Source organism: Hetaerina americana, unplaced genomic scaffold, assembly GCF_022747635.1.
Source record: "Hetaerina americana unplaced genomic scaffold, ioHetAmer1.1.p SCAF_5, whole genome shotgun sequence".
Classification (NCBI taxonomy): Eukaryota; Metazoa; Arthropoda; class Insecta; order Odonata; family Calopterygidae; genus Hetaerina; species Hetaerina americana.
The window spans coordinates 10,600,108-10,620,469 of NW_027287095.1; the positions used below are offsets into that span (position 1 = coordinate 10,600,108).

Sequence of the window (20,362 nt, forward strand, 5' to 3'; positions counted from 1 at the left end):
AATCTCCATACAAATGCAGGTCCAAATCTGGGGGCCCAGCAAAACCCAGTGGTGGAACTCGAAGCATTTGCAAAACCCATTTTTGCAGCAACTGAGGTTTTCCAACAGCAGTAATATGAATGCAGGAATTCTAACCCCATGTTTATTATAAATAAATTTAATTTTCATGTTCCAAATGGTAAAATATTGATTTTTGGAATATTAACCTGGAATTATTCATGTTACTTCAGATCTACTACTATCCATCATTTTATCCATAATACTTGAAATGCATTCAAATTGAATATGGGCCACCAATCAAACAGTGCCATGGAAAGAAGAATTTATGAGGAAATGAGAGAGTAAATTAAACAGAAAGCTTGAGGGTTCAGTGTCAAAAATGGCACTGAATGGTAAACCTTTTACGTTTTCACTCTTAATTATTATATTACCACTGGTTTTGACACTGTGTGGTGTGAGGGAACCTCCCCTTCCTGTCCATCTTTGTTTCTGTGCATATTTTGTGTGTATTAAATTGGAGACAGAGAAATTCCATCTTTTGTCATTCCCACTGTTTATTTATGTTATACATGAATTTCTCTAGACAGGCAATGTTTCATGGATAGATTGCAGTGCACCAATTTTTTCAACTTTTGTTTTTCCTCTGCTTTTTCTGAGATGGCTCCAGTGGCATTGTAAGTTTTAACCAAAAAAATTAGTTTGCTAACAAGGGAAGTGATATCCATAAAGTATATTACATCATCCAGTCTTGAGAGAATGGATTGAGAGATAATGGAAAGTCTAATTCCGCTCTCCTCTTCCCTGATTCTTCACTAGATAATAGAAGGGTACCTACCCAAGTTTCTACCCATACAAAACTACTGACACATATGCTCTTCTGATAAGACGACCCATTAAGGAACTAAGATTGGGCTTAGGTCTGAGAGATGGTCTTGGGAGTAACTTGATGAAACTTGTACCACATATACACACTATAGTAGGCAAATAATATAATGCTAAATTAAGTTTTTGCAGAATAAAGCATGTAAATAAAACAAATTGTGATTACTCTAATGAATCTCTCTCATAAATGATCTTAAGATCCGGGCATATGACATGACATAGTAATGAACAGTAATAATGATTGTACTGACCATTTGCAATTGGCTGGTCCCAGTAAACTGTCGCAAACTTTTTGTTCTCATCAGTTTCGACAGAAACATTATCTGGACAATTAAGAGTAGGTGGCTCAATGTCTAAAAAGAAAAACATTTGGTTAGCCATTGGTATTCACCAAAGTCAATGGTAAGTCTATGCTTTCCCGTGAATCTGCGAAGTTGAGTTTTTTTATAAGCATTTCATGATCTTGTTTAGAGAACTTGATTCAACCAGAAAAAAATTAAAGTGGTTCCAGATTTGCCAAGTTCATCATATGGAATACAGACATGGTAAACAAGAACTCCCTAATGATAATGACAATTGATTTTTACCTGTCAAGTAATCGTAATGACTTATTTCATTTTATTTGTAATGCTCTTTGTTCATTCCAGAAATGTCTTCCCACCTATGCACTAAAGCAAGTGAAAACTTACCAACACATCTTCCACCATTCCACTTTCCCCTTTGCCATGCCAATGCTTCCTTTGTGCTTGCAATTTCTGTAGTTGTCAATTCCCAGTTACCGTCTGGTCCACAAATAAGTTTGCCTTGGTTAGTCTCCCACTCCAATCTATCCCTCACTCCCCACAGAACGTATCCAGGATTGCAAACTAATAAACAACTGGTGATTATAAGTGAATGATGTTGGCGTCCAACACAAATTGGTGGAAAGACTTTCCCATGGGGTAGGGACTGAAGTGATGGACAAGACTTAGCTGAAAATGGGAAGTAAATATTAAAACAACCCAGGAATTGATTTTGCAAATACAAAACTCTCAATTAGTAATTTATCGATGGAATTTTACATGCAGACATATATAAAATTGATAAACCTCATACAGATTATTACATTAATGATCCACACCTTTGCAGTAAACTTGCAGCCCATCCCATATGCCATTTGGTAAGCATGTTCTTTTTGTTGAGCCAACCAAGTGATAACCAGAGTTGCAGTCAAATCGACAAACAGTGTTAGGCAAAAAGCCATCTTTAGGTCCAAGTTGCATGGAGGCATTTCCCTTGAGGGAACCCAACTTTTGTTCACATTGAATTGTTCCATCCTTGGGGTGTTGCAGTGGTGGGCATCTCTTTACTTAAAAGGAAAGGACATAAATAAGTATTATTCCATGAGTACTTAGAAATATGATGACAAATTCATGAATATCATGGGTTCATTCAATGTAAAGTGATACTATTTTTGATGGAACCAGACTTTATATTATTGTAGTAGTTAGCTGCATTCAAAATGTTTTTAGTCTTGCCGAAATTGCTGGTTCATATTTTTTTTGGATTGAATAAAGTATTACAAATTTAAAATATTAACTTTATTATTTATTGGAGAGAGCTGTCCTGAATTGTGACATAAAGGTGTGGATTGATGATAATAATATCACATCAAAATGAGATAATAAAAAACCGGAACAATTTAAGGGGGAACAAACTGTAAAATGTATTTATAAAGACAAAATTAGATAAAATAAGGGTGTTGAGGATGTTCCATAATTATCGATCTCTACCTTGAATTTACATTTTTTATTGCATATGCTTCAATAAAATTGAAAATGTGCGTTCATTATTCAGTGGAAGTCTAAAATGTTTTGAAAGATGCAAATAAGAAAATAGTTACTACAAGAAAGGCCTACCACTGTTTATATTCAGCTTTTTTATTTTATTACTGTGTTTTTTACAGAACTGGTGTACTACAGTGTTATCACCGTTTTCAGCAGTTGTATGCTCCCGACCCAAGAATGTAGGCTAATTCATGTAGTCTTTGCTGCAATATAGGTGATAATATTTCATTGATGCTGTAATAAAGAACCTAGAACAAAACCGAATCATTACTGCTCATCTGGCATGATGTCAAATGTCACTCTAAGTCTTCACTGCTACCGAAAATTTTTAATCAAGTGATTATTGGTTACTCACTGACACATGATGCATCATGGCCAGTCCAATTTCCATTGGGACCACAAGTTCGAATGTGGGATCCAATGAGGACAAAGCCTGTTTTGCACCGAACTCCACATGTTGACTTAAATGTCAAATTTGGACATGCATCTCTGCTTCCCGACTGCATTCTTCTGTTGATTCCATTTTTCCTCTCTCTGTTTGCCCTACCAAGTCTTCGTCCGCCACTCCTCTTTCCACTTATCATTCGTGTGAAATACCCATTTAGAGGAGGTGTCAGTGGTGGGCATGTGATTGCTGAAAAAAGAAATTTGTTAATAGTTATTCAGTGCTGTTAATGACAATCATGTTATGCCATAGCAAATTCACAGATCACTCAATCAACCTAAGAGTAATGGTTCACGTAAAAGAAAACTAGGAGGATAACTAAAGCATTGATTTCTTAGGTGCCTTCTCCAGGGATTTGGTGAGCACACCTCGTAGTGGCGATTGTTCTTAGGAACCAACCATAACATTCATAATTTCAATGCACTTTTCGACTTGATAAAATATTTTTTATTTTAAGACCGGGTTTTGATGTATTACATCATCATCAGGTCCTGACGATGATGTAATACATCGAAACCTAGTGAATGAATTTTTCCCTACTTTTGTAGATTCAAGAGAGCATACTCAGTAAACATTGTGTACTAATAAGAGTGGTTTCCTGCAAATTCCTGTATCCTCTTGAGACTGGCCTCACTGGCCTTCAAAAATAAATAAACAATAAAATTAATCCCCTTGGACATTTAATGACCCTCTGCATCATAGGCACTTCTTTACACTGGGTGTTTGAGAATCTAATTCTTCCCACTGTTGTACTGTTCTTTTTCTTTCAGTATCTGTTTAAATATTCGTAGGGGGTAACTGACGGTTTTCATGGATTATGAATTATTTTGATTGCTTTTACCTTACAATTGCTCACAGAGTTGAGGGAGATTAGACTCTGTTACCCTTCCTTGGATTTGTCATCTATCACACCCCTCTTTAAGTTCCTTTGAAATTATTCCAGAAGTTGCATGGTCCCCTATTCAAAAATATGTAACTAGTGTATTGTTCTTTCTTTTGATTTTGCTCTCTGAAAGCGTCTGGTGGTTCATGAGTCCCGGGGATCCTGACAAGTAAATCTGGGCTTTTTGTCAGGTTTCCCAGCCACCAAGCCACCTGCGTTAACTCAGGACCCATGACTATGGTGGGATTGAGGCCCACAAAATATAGGTTAATAGCTGATGCATTACTGACCTTACCTACCTGACCACCCTAGGAAATGACCTTATGTAAATGTTAATAATTTTATTTATTATTAAGTAGGCATGCTATAAACCTCATCAAACCAAACACATTGGACATATGACACGTACATGTATGAGTGTATCAATGAATGAAATGTTTTTTTGATATATGGTACTGAAAGTAAAATATTTTCACTTGCTGATTCGTCAGGATGTCAGCAGATATTTTTCTTTAGTTCTGCACAAAACTCCAAATCTTGCTGTTGAAAACAATTGTGAGAAATTGCACAGTTGAAAAATAAGTGGCCTAAACAAGGTTTGGATCTGGGTCCCTGATATCAGGCCAAAGTTCTAAGGGCTCTTAAAGTAAGAAAAATGTACATAAAAATCATGTTACATATTTTACCATGAAGCAATAATAATATGTGCAAAGCACCACAGTCCTTGAGGTTAGAGACAACTGTAAACGTATGGGTATAGACATACATATAGTGTTTGTTTTGGCCTTTTTCGGTACTAGTTGGACATCTTTTACCTTAAGTCTTCCAATTTATTGATATGAGAGCCATGGTTAATTGGTCCAATTTTTTATTCATGTTTATTTATTAAATATAATGTTTTGTTAACTCCATGCTTAGGCTGTTTCTTAAGTAATCCTCTAGCAACACTTTGTTGTAGACCTGGTTAATTCATTTTAAGAGTGATATCAAAGGCAGTCATACTTCATTTGGTAAAGCAATATGTGCATAAATCAGCTGGCTGTATTTCAATTAAAACATATATTAGCTTTTCAGCCAATAAATACATTTCAAAATAATAATCACACAAACATATTTTTATATGGAGGAATTAACCGTTTACCCTTGAATCATTGCTTTTCAAAACATGCTAATTTTCATATTTTAGAAAATGTGTTAACACATTGCTAAAATATCTCAATGTCTGTTTGGCATTCTCACAAATATTATATTAAATGATATCACTCTTGTGATAATCACACCCAAATACATCAATAATGATATTTTTTTAAATATGCATATTGAGAAGTTTTATGATAATTGTTCGGTAAATTACAAATGGACTGAAATGAGTTTCCATTCATCATGACTTAAATGAAAATAGGTTGTTTCATAAGGATGAGAAAGAAGGAAAGATCATTACCTATACACCTCAGTGGTCTTTCATTAGATGAAACATATCCTTCTCCACAAGTGCATTGATCAGCAGATGTTGCTCCAGTTTTCTTTGTTATATGATTAGGATCAGGACAGCGTCTGCATAGCAGATGCATGTCACCAGGAAATCCACCAGGATTGTACGTTCCCATAGGGCAAGCTGTTTGATTATAAAAGTTATACCATTACCTATATTCATTCCTGCATCAAATTTATCCTAAGTCAGTCAATGTTAGAGGTAGAAGCAGAATGTTGTTTTCTGGTAACATTATTCTAAATTAGCTAGTTAATGCCTAATAAACAACATAAGTTTCAGTGAATGGCTTTAATTTGAAAAGGATTGAGTAGATAGCCTTAAATATACATCATGACTCAGTACCATAACCACACCTCATGTGGCCCATTTCACTTTTAAAAAATTTAATTCAGTGCTCAATTCTTCACCAATGAAAACAGGATGACAATCCACTAGTGATGTTTGATGCCTACTACCATATCATACTTTAAAAAATTGCAAAATTTTCTGTGAGCCAACTCATGTCTTATCTTTTTTACCCACAAATAATTCTTCTGGTCATTAAAATGGGAGGTTAGTAGCAGCACAGCTGCCTGTTAGGGAGACAAAGACGTTAGAAAATATTATTCAATATTTAGAGGAAAATGGACAATACCAACTCACCACATATCTGTTTGCTTCACCACATAAACTGTATTTTATTGTTTGATCCCCCACACAAACAGAAGTCTTCAATAATTTGTAATATCTGTTCCCTATATCTATTTTTACTGTATTTTCCTTTTCCTGCTTGCATCGCCTTGATTCATATAGGAGTTGTTAACTTTTGGGAAGACTGGGGTTTTATTTCAGGGTCTTAGCTGTAGACCCATGACTGAGTAATGACCTTTTTTAGAAAACTTGGGTCATCTTTGTAGCTCGGAGCAAGTCCCCTGCAACTGCAGCACAAAATTCTTGATGCTGACAAGATAAAGGAGAATGTGACAAGGCTACTGATGACCATTCCGAAAAAAGGATTTTGCTGATTGCTTTGAATAGTGGAAAAGGCCCTTAGGATAAATGTGTGAAGTCCCAGGGGGTATACTTTGAAGAGAACTATGGCCTCATTGTTCTAGGTAGGCTATTTTTTGCAAAATATTGCTTGGCTGGATCCTTTCCAAAGAGGCCTTGTATACCTAGATGACTATTTAAACTTCTCCAGTTCAAACATTAACATCATCAGTACTAACCATAACACTATTCATGTAACACTAAACATATCAACAAATAAGTATTAGCCACCATGCTTAAATCTAACTCGGAAACAATTTTATATCCCTCTCATTCTCCTGCTTTAACATACCCTTGTCATATGTAATTGGGTGGAAGCGATATCTATACCGGACTTCAATATAAAAACTCAAACAGTCTAGGATATCTTTACATTTCATTTCGACATGTCTTTCCCAATGGAAAAAGCTCATTCCGCTAATTATCTCTTAAATCAATGTTCTAGGATTACTAACAGGAAATATACAGATTTAAACATAAAAGAGAGCTATAGCAATCATATCAAATGATCAAAGTACAAAATTTTAAAATAAGCACTGTTGTAATAAGAGAGGATTATAAAAGCCCAAGTAATATGCAACATCTCCCAGTAATACAAAAATCTGAAAGAAGAAGTGAAGTTATGCATTCCAGGTTTAAGATTAAATTAAAAAAGTTACTTTAAATGCAGTTGACTCATTGGAAATCCTTCGATCCTTTAAAAACTAACCCAAATGAAATTGCTGACATTTCAGTGCAAATTATGATACAGAAAATAGTAATAATCCTACATACTTAAATTCAGTTTTACTAATCAACCCACATTCATTTTTCCAAAGTCTAGTTAAGGAAAATAAATCCCCACTAAAACTATGAGTTTGAATTTTCCACTGACTTTGATGGAATACCAGATTATGCAACACTATGTCTATTCAATTTTAATGCCAATCTTGAATATATATGCAACCTATCTTTTACCAAAGGAAAATTTCCAGAATTGTTAAAAATGCTAAGGTTACATTACTATTTTAAAAAGGCAAAAATAATGAACTATAGATCTATATCCTCATTTTAGCCTTTTAGAAAAAGCAGTGGTATCTAAAAATCAAATTTGGATCTAGGAGCAAATCCAATCCATCAAAGGAAATTTATCATTGATACCACATGTACCTTTTCTGATAGTATTTTAGAGGCTATGGACGAAAGAGAATTTGTCCTTGGTTTATTTATTGATCTCAGAAGCTTTTTATGTAGTAAATCATTTTATACTTCTTGAAAAGTTAAATAAATTTTATTCTTAATTGTAGTAGTTAACTGTATTCCAAATGTTTTTAGTCTAGCCAAAATTACTCAAATCAGATAAAATAGGAGAGTTGAGGATGTACCATAATTATCAATCACTACCTTGAATTTACATTTTTTATTGTATATGCTTCAATAAAATTGAAAATATGTGTTCATTTATCAGTGGAAGTTTAGAATGTTTTGAATGATGCCAATAAGAAAAGAGTTACTCCAAGAAATGCCAACCACTGTAAGAGAGTAGGTAACTAACAATATCATTCTTATATAAAAGGTGTAAAACAAATGGTAGAAATATATACAGTGGTCCCAGATCCCCTTCATCTAAATTGTTGTGAACACCAAGGCTCAATTCTTGATTATTTTCTTCATGTTTAGCTTTTACTAATAATCTATCTGACTATCTCAGGGAAAGTCATTTTTATTCAGTATTATTATTTGTTGCAATACCCAACAAATGCATCTGGAAAAGGTTTTGTAAAACTGTCACTCAGTTCTATCAATCATTATTCAACAAGTTAATTCAAACAATCTAATCTAAGTCCAATGACATATTTATGATAGAACTTTCTTCAGATTGTCAACTATGAGGCATAATTAAAATATTTACAAGAAATATCTATGAATAAATTCTTGTAATATATATTGCCTATTTTCGTTGTAATGCCACCCCTTTATAGAATTTTATCTGATACCTGGGTGGTCATATATGCTTGTAGTTATGAATTTTTATTATACTAAAACTTTGGTTCTAATTAGATTGATCATATTTTCACTTTTTTGGCTTAGTGTGAGACATTTATCTCTAACTCTAAGGTATACCTTTGGTATCTGTGTTACATATGTTACAAAAATTTCCTTGACTAATGGATTTTTAGAGCAGTTTACAAGGATGTGTATCTGTGCATTCATGTGTGTTTATTTTTATTTACGTACTTATGTATACAACTTTCTGGATATTCATTTGGTATTTCTTTAAATACTGATTGAGGATTTTAATAGTATTGATTAATTCTCTTCATGTGTAGAGTTGCATGCCATATGCCACATTTCTACTTACGATGACAGTCATTTATCAGACCAGTTCCATAATGACCTGGTGGGCAAATGCAAGAATAGTGCCCAGAGACTGTACCGCATGCACACTCCCCCATTATGTCACAACAATGATTTTGATGTGAATCTCCACTGCCATTGGTATAATTTCCTAGTGTGCATAAGTTATTGCACAATGTCGCGTTTACTGGTAAGAAGCTGCCAGTTTGAAGATCTGAAATGAAACAGTTGGATTGAGGTCTCAGGATGAGATAAATAGTTAATAAAGAAGTCATGCATGCAAAATTATCCAACCTATTTATGAGTTGAAATTTTGCCATTGATAATTACTGAAACTGTGAATGCATGCAAGTCTGTAAAATGCATTTCACCAGGGGTAGTAATCAAGTGATTCTAGGGCATTAATTATAGTTTTTTCCCATTTTGATCCAACTGATGGGAACGTGAAAATGAATCTATGGATTCAAAATACATATGTACATATTATGAAGACTTATCAGCAAGAGTGCTGATTAAGTTTTCTCTTTAGCTTACCATTCCATCTATTTTATTCATGCTAATTTATTTATCCATTGACAAAATTCATGATTACAGCGAATTGCAGTTCATAGAATGAAACTTTGGTTTATAAAATCTTCATTGGATAACAACGTAGGACTCATTTTTCTAACCTGGATGGCTGCATAGTTCAATGATTAAATCGGCCCTGCTTACAGCCATGTGCATGCATGGTTATAAATACATGGGTGCCTCACTCCCTTCATATCTGACCTTGGTGAAAGGCCCTCCTCCCTAAGGCTTCAAACTCCTTGAAGCTTCCAACAATAAATGTGTGTTCTTTATCTGTTGCCATTGCTAGGAGCTCTTCCGTATTTCCATTTTTAATGCCAAATGTAAAAATTTCTACGCCATGCTGGTTATTTTTGGAACTCTTTCTTCCATCACTTCCTTCTTCTTTATCTGCTCCATCCTCATGATTTCTCCGTGACCCTCTAGATGATCTCATTTCCTTCAGCCTTTGGGCTACTGGCCTTGGATCGCCACCATTTGAATAGCCGTCCGTGATCAAAAATACTGCTCTCCTTACTCCTCGACGAGCATGTCGAAGAATTGCCTGAGGAAAATTTAATTAGCACTCAATAACTAATTTATATATCAGTGTGTATGTATATGTATATATAATGTATGTATGTATAAATATATGCATACATATAAATATGTACACACACACACATTTACAGAAACACTCACACGAGCAGTATAATATTGAGACAGCACAATAGAACACAAATAAAATAGTAACATTTAAAAGGAGTGAGTGAGTGTCCTTTTAAATGCTACTATTTTATTTGTGTTCTATTGTGCCGTCCCATTTTATATATATATAGAAATATATATACATACATATACATTTACATATATATATATACATACATATACATTCACACACACACACACATATATATATATATATATATATATATATATATATAATATCTTCGAAATGGAACGCTCTTTGGCGACGCACAAATATATAAAAACACAGATGTAGATTTTTAGAATATAGAGACACAAAGAAAGGACACTCACAATTTGTTATTTGACGTTTCGACAGCACGGCTGTCGTCTTCAGAATCTTCTGAAGACGACAGCCGTGCTGTTGAAACGTCAAATAACAAATTGTGATTGTCCTTTCTTTGTGTCTCTATATTCTAAAAATCTACATCTGTGTTTATATATATATATATAAATATATATGTGCAAAACAGTATGTTTGGGATATAAAAATGAAAAACTTGGCTTAAGATAATACTTTCTAATTGGTTGAGTTAAATGCTTTGACGTTATTCAGCATATTTTATTATTTAAATATTTATGTTAAAGAGATCCTCACCCCAACATGTATGGATAAAATCTGTCAGTTAACCTACACTTTACCGTGGACCTCTAAAGTGTGGTAGAATAAAAGTCTCCGTAGAAAGTAATGCTGATGGACCCTAAAACAAATAAGTGATTTATTACCAAAAAAACCACATGTTACATGAACATGATTTATTGAGAGCCAATGGTGTAGAAGTTCAATTAGCATCATATCAATTTATTATATCCTGAAGTGATTATGTAGCGTTTATGAAGTGATTATGTAGTTTTTATGATGATCATTAAATATCTGCATTGTCTTGAATGGAGTCCTTTGATCATTTTGCTATGAACAGGCTCATACCAATTCTTTTATTTCTACATTCGATGTTTTCAGGCTTCACATTGTGAAAATCCATTGAAAGACTGTAGTAAAAATACCAATGTATCTTCCCACTCAAATTTATTCGGTGCAACTAGTTTCGACCCATCAGCGTCATCCTCAGGTACCTGAGGATGATGCTGATGCGTCGAAACTAGTTGTACCAAATAACTTTGAATGGGTAGATGCATTGATATTTTTACTTCAGTCTTTTGTTTCTATTCATCCCTCTATATCTTGAGCAATGTTACACTTAACCCCACTTACATTTTACCCAGACAGAAGCCCCAGGAACACATTGCAAGGGGTGTTGGGATACCAGCCATTGAGAAAATATTGTGAATCAGTCATGAAATATGGGAGGCATTCAGGTGCTCATTTATTTAAATTTATTATGAGAAAAAAAATTTTCACTTTTCCACGGGTTTATTGGTAATGCACAATGCATTACAGTTCACAGAACCCTCCTCAGGTACAAGACAAATTTTTTTTTCTAATAATGACGAACTTCCACTACATCCTGCTTGAATCTGTTGAATTTATGTATTAGTTTAGCCTTATGCAAAGAATTGTCTTTGGCTTCACTTTTTGGAAATATTCCACAATAAATGAACAGATTACTTAGTCTAATGCTCTCTACTGTAGTGGTCACGGATATTGTTCATGGGAAAAAGGATTGCTTCCATTTGTTGTATCAACAGACTAGTTTCCCTAGGGTAGATAAAAAGTCTATTTATCATTTATTAATGCCATTTGTGGCTGTTGAATGGTTTTCTAATCATTCTTTGGCTGCATTATTTCTTTTTCATAAGTTATAACATAGATGGGAACTTAAATTGCATGTGTGAGCTTGGTATTTGAATGGGAATTATTTGAGAACTTACCTCTGCTTCCAGCATAGCTCCCAGGGTGTAAGTGCCACCTCCTGTGTAGGTGATTCGAGGGAATTCTTCCTGCATTAAATTGCATTTGTTGTTTTTATGTCTGGATGAATGTGGACTCAAATGATCAATATGGCGAATAACACGGTTACGAGAAGAAAAGGTCACCAATGCAACACGGACTGCATTGTTGCTGACAGTGAAATCAGATAATAGTTTCCTTACGAACCTGTTTAAAAGTGAATTATCTTCAGTACCAGCATAATTTTGATGCATATTTTATATTTAGGGTTAACATGTGGAAATTATTTTTTACACATATACAGCAGAAGATATCCTCTTATCCAGCTCTGCAGACCTGGATCCCTTGCCAGATATATCAAATGTCTGGTAAATCAGAAAACATTTTAAGTTTTGTTTGAGGGCTTTAAGCTGAATACATGTATTTGATACTCTTTATTATTACAAAAGGAAGCAAAATCAATTTTACCTATTGATTGGACACTATATAAACCTTTTTTACTTCACTTTTCAAATTAAACTCTAATATAATTTGTATGACACCTTACTCTGGGAAGACGAAGGCTGCAATTGATAAATCCAAACATCACTGTGCATCATTTATCATCCGTGTACAATTTATTTACATTATTACCAATAACATATTATTTTACGTTCAAGTTCCTTTTGTGCTTATATGTACCAAAGACCATTGCTATTAATTAAACTTAAAGACATGAAGTTAATTGTTTCGTAGATGACCAAATATAGCCTTGTTGTTTAAGTGTGTCACTTAATTATTATGAATAACATTTCTGTTAGTAGATAAAATCAATTTTAATACAAATAGGAACATGATTGATGCAATCTCTATTGATTTGATATTTTTGGCATTCAGTACATAAACCACCAAAATAAATACCTCTGATACCAAAATTATGCCACATTGAAAAGACAAAATGGAATGTCCGAAACCCATTAGTATAAATTAATAGAGATATCTATATTTAATACATTTAAGAGGTGTTATTTTCAAATAATTTTTACTTTTGAGTGTCCTCAATATACGGGTACCTACCATTTGTGTGTGGCTATTATGAATATTTGAAAAGGGTCAACTTCAGCAAGGGCTCTCATGCTCTGCTGATTCTCACTAGAGCTACACACTTGAGTTTACTATCCAATTGTCCATTTTAAGCATATCACCCAATATTTTTTTATATCCATTGAAACTAGCTTCAATTCAGACAACCTCTTATGCAGGAGCATTCCTGTAGTTGTGGAACAACTTTTGACAGAATCTATTGGCATTAAAAATGCTTAACGTATACTATAGGGGAAATCACAATTGTTTATTGTCATTTTTCTACAAAATGGAAAGTTTCCATAAAGTTAAGCCTGAAACTAAACGGTGCTTTAACTAAGATTTATAACAGCCAGACATTGAAACTCATATTTGCCAAATTGTAGTTAGTGTAGCCAGTGGGTTTATGGAATAATGGCAGTCTTGTCATTGGGTGGAACTTTTTAATATATATTAATTATGGTAATGATCCATCCTCAGTGTGAAAACAGCTATGATTTTGGAATAGAAAAATTGGGAAAAAGTAGTGGTTTTTTATTTGTTAACAATGGCAGTGGCACCCACTTGTAACTTCACCTCCCTTATCAAGAGCCCTTATTTCCCAGGGAATAAATTTAGCATTGATATATCTTAGCTAGGGAATGGGAAAGTTTTTTGGGTAAGTGGGATATCTGATTAACCCTAACCCTGAAGATTTTGTCAATTTGTTTTATTCTGCATGTCCGTAATTCCAGGCCTGTAAGACAATTATTTCTAAGATTGTTCTTCTGGTAAAATTGCTTAAAACTTTTCTGAAATGTGAAAAGGCACCTGTGCTCTTTTAGGTTTCCTTTTTGTTTCACGCTTAATAAAAAGGATATAAGTTCATTAATAAATTCCCTGATTACTAATATGGTACTGCCATCATTTTGACTGTATTACATTTTCCTGCTGAATTAATTTTGACTTGATTTCGATATATACCTGCTATTAATTTTTCTTTTCAACCAGTGTAAAACACCAGATTCTTGCTTGAATTCTTATTCTATATTTTCTGAGAACGTTGACAATTTTTGCCATTTTTCGAGCTTATATCGCACAATGTTTATTTCAAAAAATGCTCGTTTTATATAATAAATGGAATCGGTACAATGGAGGAAAAAATCAGAAGAACTGCGAGCTATCATCATTGGCATATTTGGGAAATTCGTCCCATTTTGTATGACATCTTACCGTATTTCGTTGAAAAAATGTTCGGCTCCAACACTGGCAGAGGAGTCAACGAGGAACACTAATTCCAGTCTGGGGTCATCGGCTTCCTTAAGCTTCCTCAGCAACCTTTTCAGAGTCCCACCGAGAATATCCGCCCTCGACTTCACGTGTGTATTTTCCCGAGCGGCTGGATCCAACTTCCCGCCTTGCGGGTCATTGATCGACGAATGCGTCTGGTTTGTGGCCCGAATTTGCTGCACATGTTTGGGCATGGGGTTGCCAAAAACATCCCCGAAGAAACCAGTCATTGCCAAAGTCACTAGTAACATCGGGAATCGACAACTCCCCCAATGCATGGCCATCTCTCTGCTTGCTTAAGAATAAGTTGGGAATCATTCGCCCGGAATCAGGCAAGCATCATGGATGGAAGTACTCAAATTTTCACTTTCTTAGTTTAATATAATATGCGTGCTTTTTCGACTTGAAACATTAGTACATCGTCAATTTTTTCATGTATTTGTAACAGCAATCTAGTATTCCTTCACTATTAGGACCTATAATTACTACAGACTTATTAGTAAAGACCGTTTGAATGGAATATGAGTTCACGCGATGACCCTAGGAGGGAGATAAGAAGCACAGCGAGATTTTTAATGTGATTCCGAAGTGAAGGATGAATTTGACCCGTAAAGCGAAAGGTCGAAACTTACATTGATACTGTAGGCGTTCCAAAGCTGTTACTAGTAAGATGCATATATTCAATCTAATATGCATTTACCATGCAATTAACTCTAATTTCATCAAAAGTGAGATTTCTGGAAGTTAAGCGTGATTGATATTTACCTTCTGGCAAGCACGGAAAGTATATTCAGCGAAGCACGCAACTTTATTGAGTTTTTAGTGCCATACTACAAGCTGATAATTTTTTAAAATGCCAGTAGTCTTGAAAATGGCCATTTAAATGTCATTTTACTCTTTCTTGTACGGCCGTCATCTATTTTATAGTGCGATCTATAAACAAATACAATACCATCATTCAAAATTGTCACAGTAATTTACCTTGATAAAAAGTCGTATCCATATCCTATTACGATTTAGGTGCTGTGACCATTTGGGTTTAAAGGGTCTTCACGATTTGCAATTTTATGACCCTTCTTACTATGCAATGCTGCAATTTTTTAGGGCTTCCCCTTATCGAGGCAACCACGAATGAGAAGGTGGGACAGCCGTATCCTTAGCACTTGTAACAACGATGCGTACTTTCCTACTCCGTTGATATTTAAATTGAATAACGGTACTTTAGGCTGAAAAGCTGTTACTAATTGTATTATTATAGAAAACAGCTGCTCCAAATTCTTTAGAATCCCTTATAAACCCTATCCGTTGCTTATCACTCGAAACAGAAGTAGTTAGCTTTCATTTCACAACTTGGACATCTACTACCACTACAGTAACCAACGTGCGGTTTGAATTCGAGGAGAATGGGCCAAAAACCAAAGTAATAATAATGAGTTTGCATGATTGGATTAATTATATCCTTTCATTTCCGTAGAAAATAAATTTATTCAACATCGAGACGAAACAATGACAACAGGAAACATAATGACATGACTTTGAGAATACTTACCTCATCATAGGATTGATTACTGCATTTTTTGTGAATGTATATAGTAATTAAAAGAAATATAATTGCATTCACCGGGTTACAGATATGATAAGACGAGAAGATAACGCGCAACAAAACCAAGGTCAGTTCTGCGACCATCCAGCTTTTTACGATTCCATAACCAGTACATCTATTTCAATACCGATTTTCAGTTGGAAGACTTTAATAGGCCCCGTAAATATCTTCGTTTCGATTTTAATATCTAAGAGCGGCTGATTTCATTCTGCATGTAACCGCAGAATTATTAATTCTCTTTAATTCATCGATATTCTTTATGTATATATATTCATGGCTGGGTGACTTCAGTTTGTTTGGATAGTATGAAATATGATGACATTTGGGTAGTCATTAGAAGATATATTTTATCATTATGCCTACAATTATTTCTAATGACCTAGCTCATGCAACATTTCTTTTTTACTACGCCATAAATTACTATGGTTAGATGTTTAGGAAAGCTGTTTTTTCTCTATTCGTCGATCTTTATGAATAAAATGCACCTTTACCATACACTAATATAATTTTGGAATTTCGAGAGGCGAATACCTGCATAAGTAAAACTGCCAAGTCTACGAGATCTATATAATAGTATTAACAAGGTATCTTGGGTTTACACTCTTCTTCTTCGGAGTATTCTAAGCACTAAAGCATTCTGCTTGAGTTATGAATATAGGATAAATCTCTTAACCACCGACGGAGTAATTCCAAGAATAATTTCAAACATTTTCTCAATTTGAATTTTTTTCATCTGCTCAGGCTTAAAAGCGCGAAAAATGCAAATACAAAAAATTATCCCTCACAATAACAACAGTGATTATGAAATGAAAAGAGCGAGTACATTGACCTTGGACAGTTGTGAACGAACTAATTTCCTTCTTTCTACTAGGGTCCGGATTCCGCTGATTTCCGCATTTTTGGCTGCCACGGAAACGAACTCCTGATCCTCAAAGTCATCACAGATTACAATTCACGATTAAGTTCACACAAAAAAATGCCTTACGATATTTGAAACGTAGGATACATTCTGTTCGCAAATGAATTTCACACTTTTCCATTATTTGTTGATACTCCTCAGTCTACCCTAAGTAAACCGTAAGTTTGACTACAATGCTGTCGTCGTGGATATAGTTACGTGATTTGAGGACGTCGTGCGGAAAGCCCAGGCCGACGCATTCCGTACTGTCACCCGCAATGGGTCTTCTCCAAACCGAAGCACTACACATTAGCGCAGGGTTCCATAAGCGGGAAGACAAGTCCACGGGAGTTACGGGCCTGGACGGAAATGGAAATCTCTTTTTACTACTGTTGCTCATCACCTTAACTTGATCGAGTAACTGTATCCTATGTTTCAGTGGGAAGGGCCATTGGAGACTTCCATCGTTCATTCCCGAAGTTATCCCCACGTGAACGTACAAGTTCTCGTAGTTTTGTCTAGGAAACGCTAGAAGGTACATTCTGTAACCACCAGGGGTGGTATAAAAAGAGGGAGAACGCAACGATCGACGCGATTCCCAGCTGTTGATCTTCGCTGCTATTCCATGGATGCGCCAATAGTAACTGAACACCCTCAACGGTAAAATAGCAGCATTTTTGATCGGTGTATCAGGAAAAGGTTCCATGTGGACGGTGTTGTTGAACCGTGATATTTCTTCTTCTCGAGGTCCTACTTCTGAATCAATCGACACACCTTCACTTTCATGGCCTGAGGCTTTTCCTTTCTCGGTGTTGAGTAAGAACTCCTGAGAGGTCCCGCCTCCTTCCATTGGACACTGACCCCCGGTGGCGCAGGAAGCGATGTAGTCACCAGCTCTCGGCTGGACTTGAACTCTTCTCGGTCGAACACGGAGGACTTCATTTTGATTCGAAATTTTTCCTTCCAGGTCGGCAAGCGTTGCCTTAAGAACATTCAAAAGATTTGATATCTGCACCTCGAGGGCCTTGAACCTGTCTTCCATCTCTCCTGAAGGAGAAAAAAACAAGAAAATATATGTATTGTTAAACAAATTGTTTTCTACGGGTATCCTGAAAAATTCTATTTACGACGAGTCATCATGATTTCTATTATTCGATATTTCGAAAAAGAACTTTTTCCTGTCTCTTCCTGCTTTCTGTTTTGATTACATATCTTGTCCACTGAAATTAACTTTGGCATAATTATCTTATAATTGGTAAATGTTCAATTTTTTAAGGCCGTAAATCGTGATTAATTAAGTACCGTATCATTAATGTAACTCTTTATTTTCCACGGAAAACTCTTTGACTATTTTTTCCTATAAAATGTCGGCAAGATGTTTGATTTATAATTATGGGTTTCCTGAAATGTCGATTTTATTAACCTAGGGCTCCATTTTTTGCAATGTTCGCATGCCCACGCGTATTTCAGGTTCAATAATTTATTGAACTGGAGAACTTTCCTGAGATTAGGTTTTAATGAAGGCGGAGTTCATTAATAGTCACCTGTCCAAGTAATGTTCTCTTCTGTTCTATCATTCAAAGCATCACTAAAATTGACAAAGGCGATTATTCATGGAACGAAAACATACATATTTGCAGAAAAAAAATAAAATAATGTGAAAAAACAAATTAAACGTTGACCCATGTGTGTTAATATTGTAATTATGTAGTCCTAATGCAGTAGTGATAAGCATTTTTTTATACCTGTCTTCGACCAAACGTGGACTCATAAATTATTTCGAAACACTTTTAGCAAAGAGATTCCTTCCCTTTCAGTGAAACTTAAAAGATGAGGGAGTAATATCATTGAACGCATTCGACTATCGTTAAAAACCTCAAAACATTTAGCGTAAACCATTTGCAGTTATCATAGAATTGTCATTAAAGGAGTTCCATGATTAAATAAAAACTATAAACACTGCAATCACCCCGAAAGTCGGTTTGGTAGGTGATGGTAGAGTTCACCCAATACTACGCCCAACGGGGTGTGAAATTCATACATCAGAGTAAGAAGGGGGCCAGTCCCTTTCACTGTGTCTCCTATAGTTTCCCAAGAAGATCCGTTACCCGAACAATCACGCTTGGGTGGAGCAGAGAAGCGTGTACGGAAATCGAACCCGATCCCTTCGGCTAGAAATACAACTTTAGGGACACCGCGAACCTCTTACATGAATAATAAATAAAAATCCCACTGTACACTTTAATTATCAATTTGTTTTAGGTACTGTAAAATTTATGAAAGGCATAGCGTTTTCCTTTCTAGTTAAGTTACCACTTAAAATTCTAATACTTTCAAATTTTAGATATATATTTATTTACTGCCCTTACTATAAACACTGAATGCTCAAATTTATTTTGTTTGATAGGAGTTCATCTGGAAGCATAAATAGTGTAAGGTCATTGTATACTTAGACTACGTTTTCCATTAATTATTGGGACAAGTGCATTATAAGTATTCCACCACATAAGTGCAACACTGGATATCTCCAGAATTAAAGGATTTTTTTTCAGGGTGACAAAATAAATTAACCTTTTCCATCCGATTGTTTTATAATTGGATTCACAGAACTGATACAGAGTCAGTGGCAGATGGTTTATATATTCCATGAGCTACTCCCCATGAGGAAGGGAAGGGAATTGATTCATGTTTTGCATTTTAAGGAAAATCCTTCATATGCAAAATTTTAAAATAAAATAAATTGTTCGTCAGTAAATTGGGATTGTTGTAACAATTGCGGAATTTCATGAGCAAGTTGGAATTAGTCAAGAATTTCACGTAGTAAAATATTATTAAATAATTGTTTTAAAAACATTAATATTATGTATCACTCGTGTGCCGCACTTTAAAGGATGACTACAGCAAATACTTTCAATAGCACTACGGAAAATAGTGGCTTAGCAAGGGAAATGATGGAAACTCACTTGAGTTGCATAAGCCGGTAAGAACTCTGGTCGCCGTCGCTTGTGCGGTAGCCACTAACTCCTCCGTAGTTATCTGGCACGTGGTATGGTGAGTTTCTAAGACGTGACCCGCACTTTCGTTCGCTGGTAGGTTGATGCCTCGGGGAATCGCCGGTTTCACCTCTACTTTCGGGAGCTGAGCTGTTGTCGGCGGAATACTCCAACAATCCACGATGTACAATACCATCGAAATTATGCATAGCCGAAAGAACGAAAACGGGATGATTGCGTTATGCATGAGAAAGACTTAGAAAATACCACCTGAATATTTTAGTCAATCTCCTCCGGCGATCCCTGTTAACGGGAAACCCCTCGCAGCGTGAGCCTGGTCGTTCACGAAAAACGCGGTAGGCTCCCCTTTGCGCGCTAAGATCTTAAGCTGATCCCCACGTCGGCATTACTTCCGGAAGGGAACAGAGCCAAAAACTAAAAGTAGACCATTCGTTGAGAAACAAGGGCAAATGAACGCTTGCGGAAGTGTAGAGGGAG

The 20,362-nt window shown here is 35.3% G+C and overlaps 2 protein-coding genes across 2 annotated transcripts in view; both read right to left on the minus strand.

Annotated features, from left to right (window-relative positions):
* LOC139693507 (sushi, von Willebrand factor type A, EGF and pentraxin domain-containing protein 1-like) overlaps nucleotides 1-14,687 on the minus strand; it is a 51,573-nt gene extending 36,886 nt beyond the window's left edge. Inside the window, exons 1-7 of the mRNA XM_071591695.1 lie at nucleotides 14,314-14,687; nucleotides 12,021-12,246; nucleotides 9,666-10,008; nucleotides 8,899-9,108; nucleotides 5,478-5,651; nucleotides 3,064-3,342; nucleotides 1,572-1,748 (exon numbers count right to left, since the gene is read on the minus strand). Coding sequence (XP_071447796.1) covers nucleotides 1,572-1,748; nucleotides 3,064-3,342; nucleotides 5,478-5,651; nucleotides 8,899-9,108; nucleotides 9,666-10,008; nucleotides 12,021-12,246; nucleotides 14,314-14,654 — 1,750 coding nt within the window. The 5' untranslated portion in view covers nucleotides 14,655-14,687. The remainder of the gene's footprint in view (nucleotides 1-1,571; nucleotides 1,749-3,063; nucleotides 3,343-5,477; nucleotides 5,652-8,898; nucleotides 9,109-9,665; nucleotides 10,009-12,020; nucleotides 12,247-14,313) is intronic.
* A 1,217-nt stretch (nucleotides 14,688-15,904) lies between these two features.
* On the minus strand, nucleotides 15,905-20,152 carry LOC139693508 (uncharacterized). Its single transcript, XM_071591696.1, has 2 exons — nucleotides 19,835-20,152; nucleotides 15,905-17,918 (listed from the first exon to the last, which is right to left on the minus strand). The coding sequence occupies exons 1-2, from the start codon at nucleotides 20,109-20,111 to the stop codon at nucleotides 17,035-17,037; spliced, it is 1,161 nt and encodes a 386-aa protein (XP_071447797.1). The 5' UTR covers nucleotides 20,112-20,152; the 3' UTR covers nucleotides 15,905-17,034.
* Between the last annotated feature and the right edge of the window lie 210 nt (nucleotides 20,153-20,362).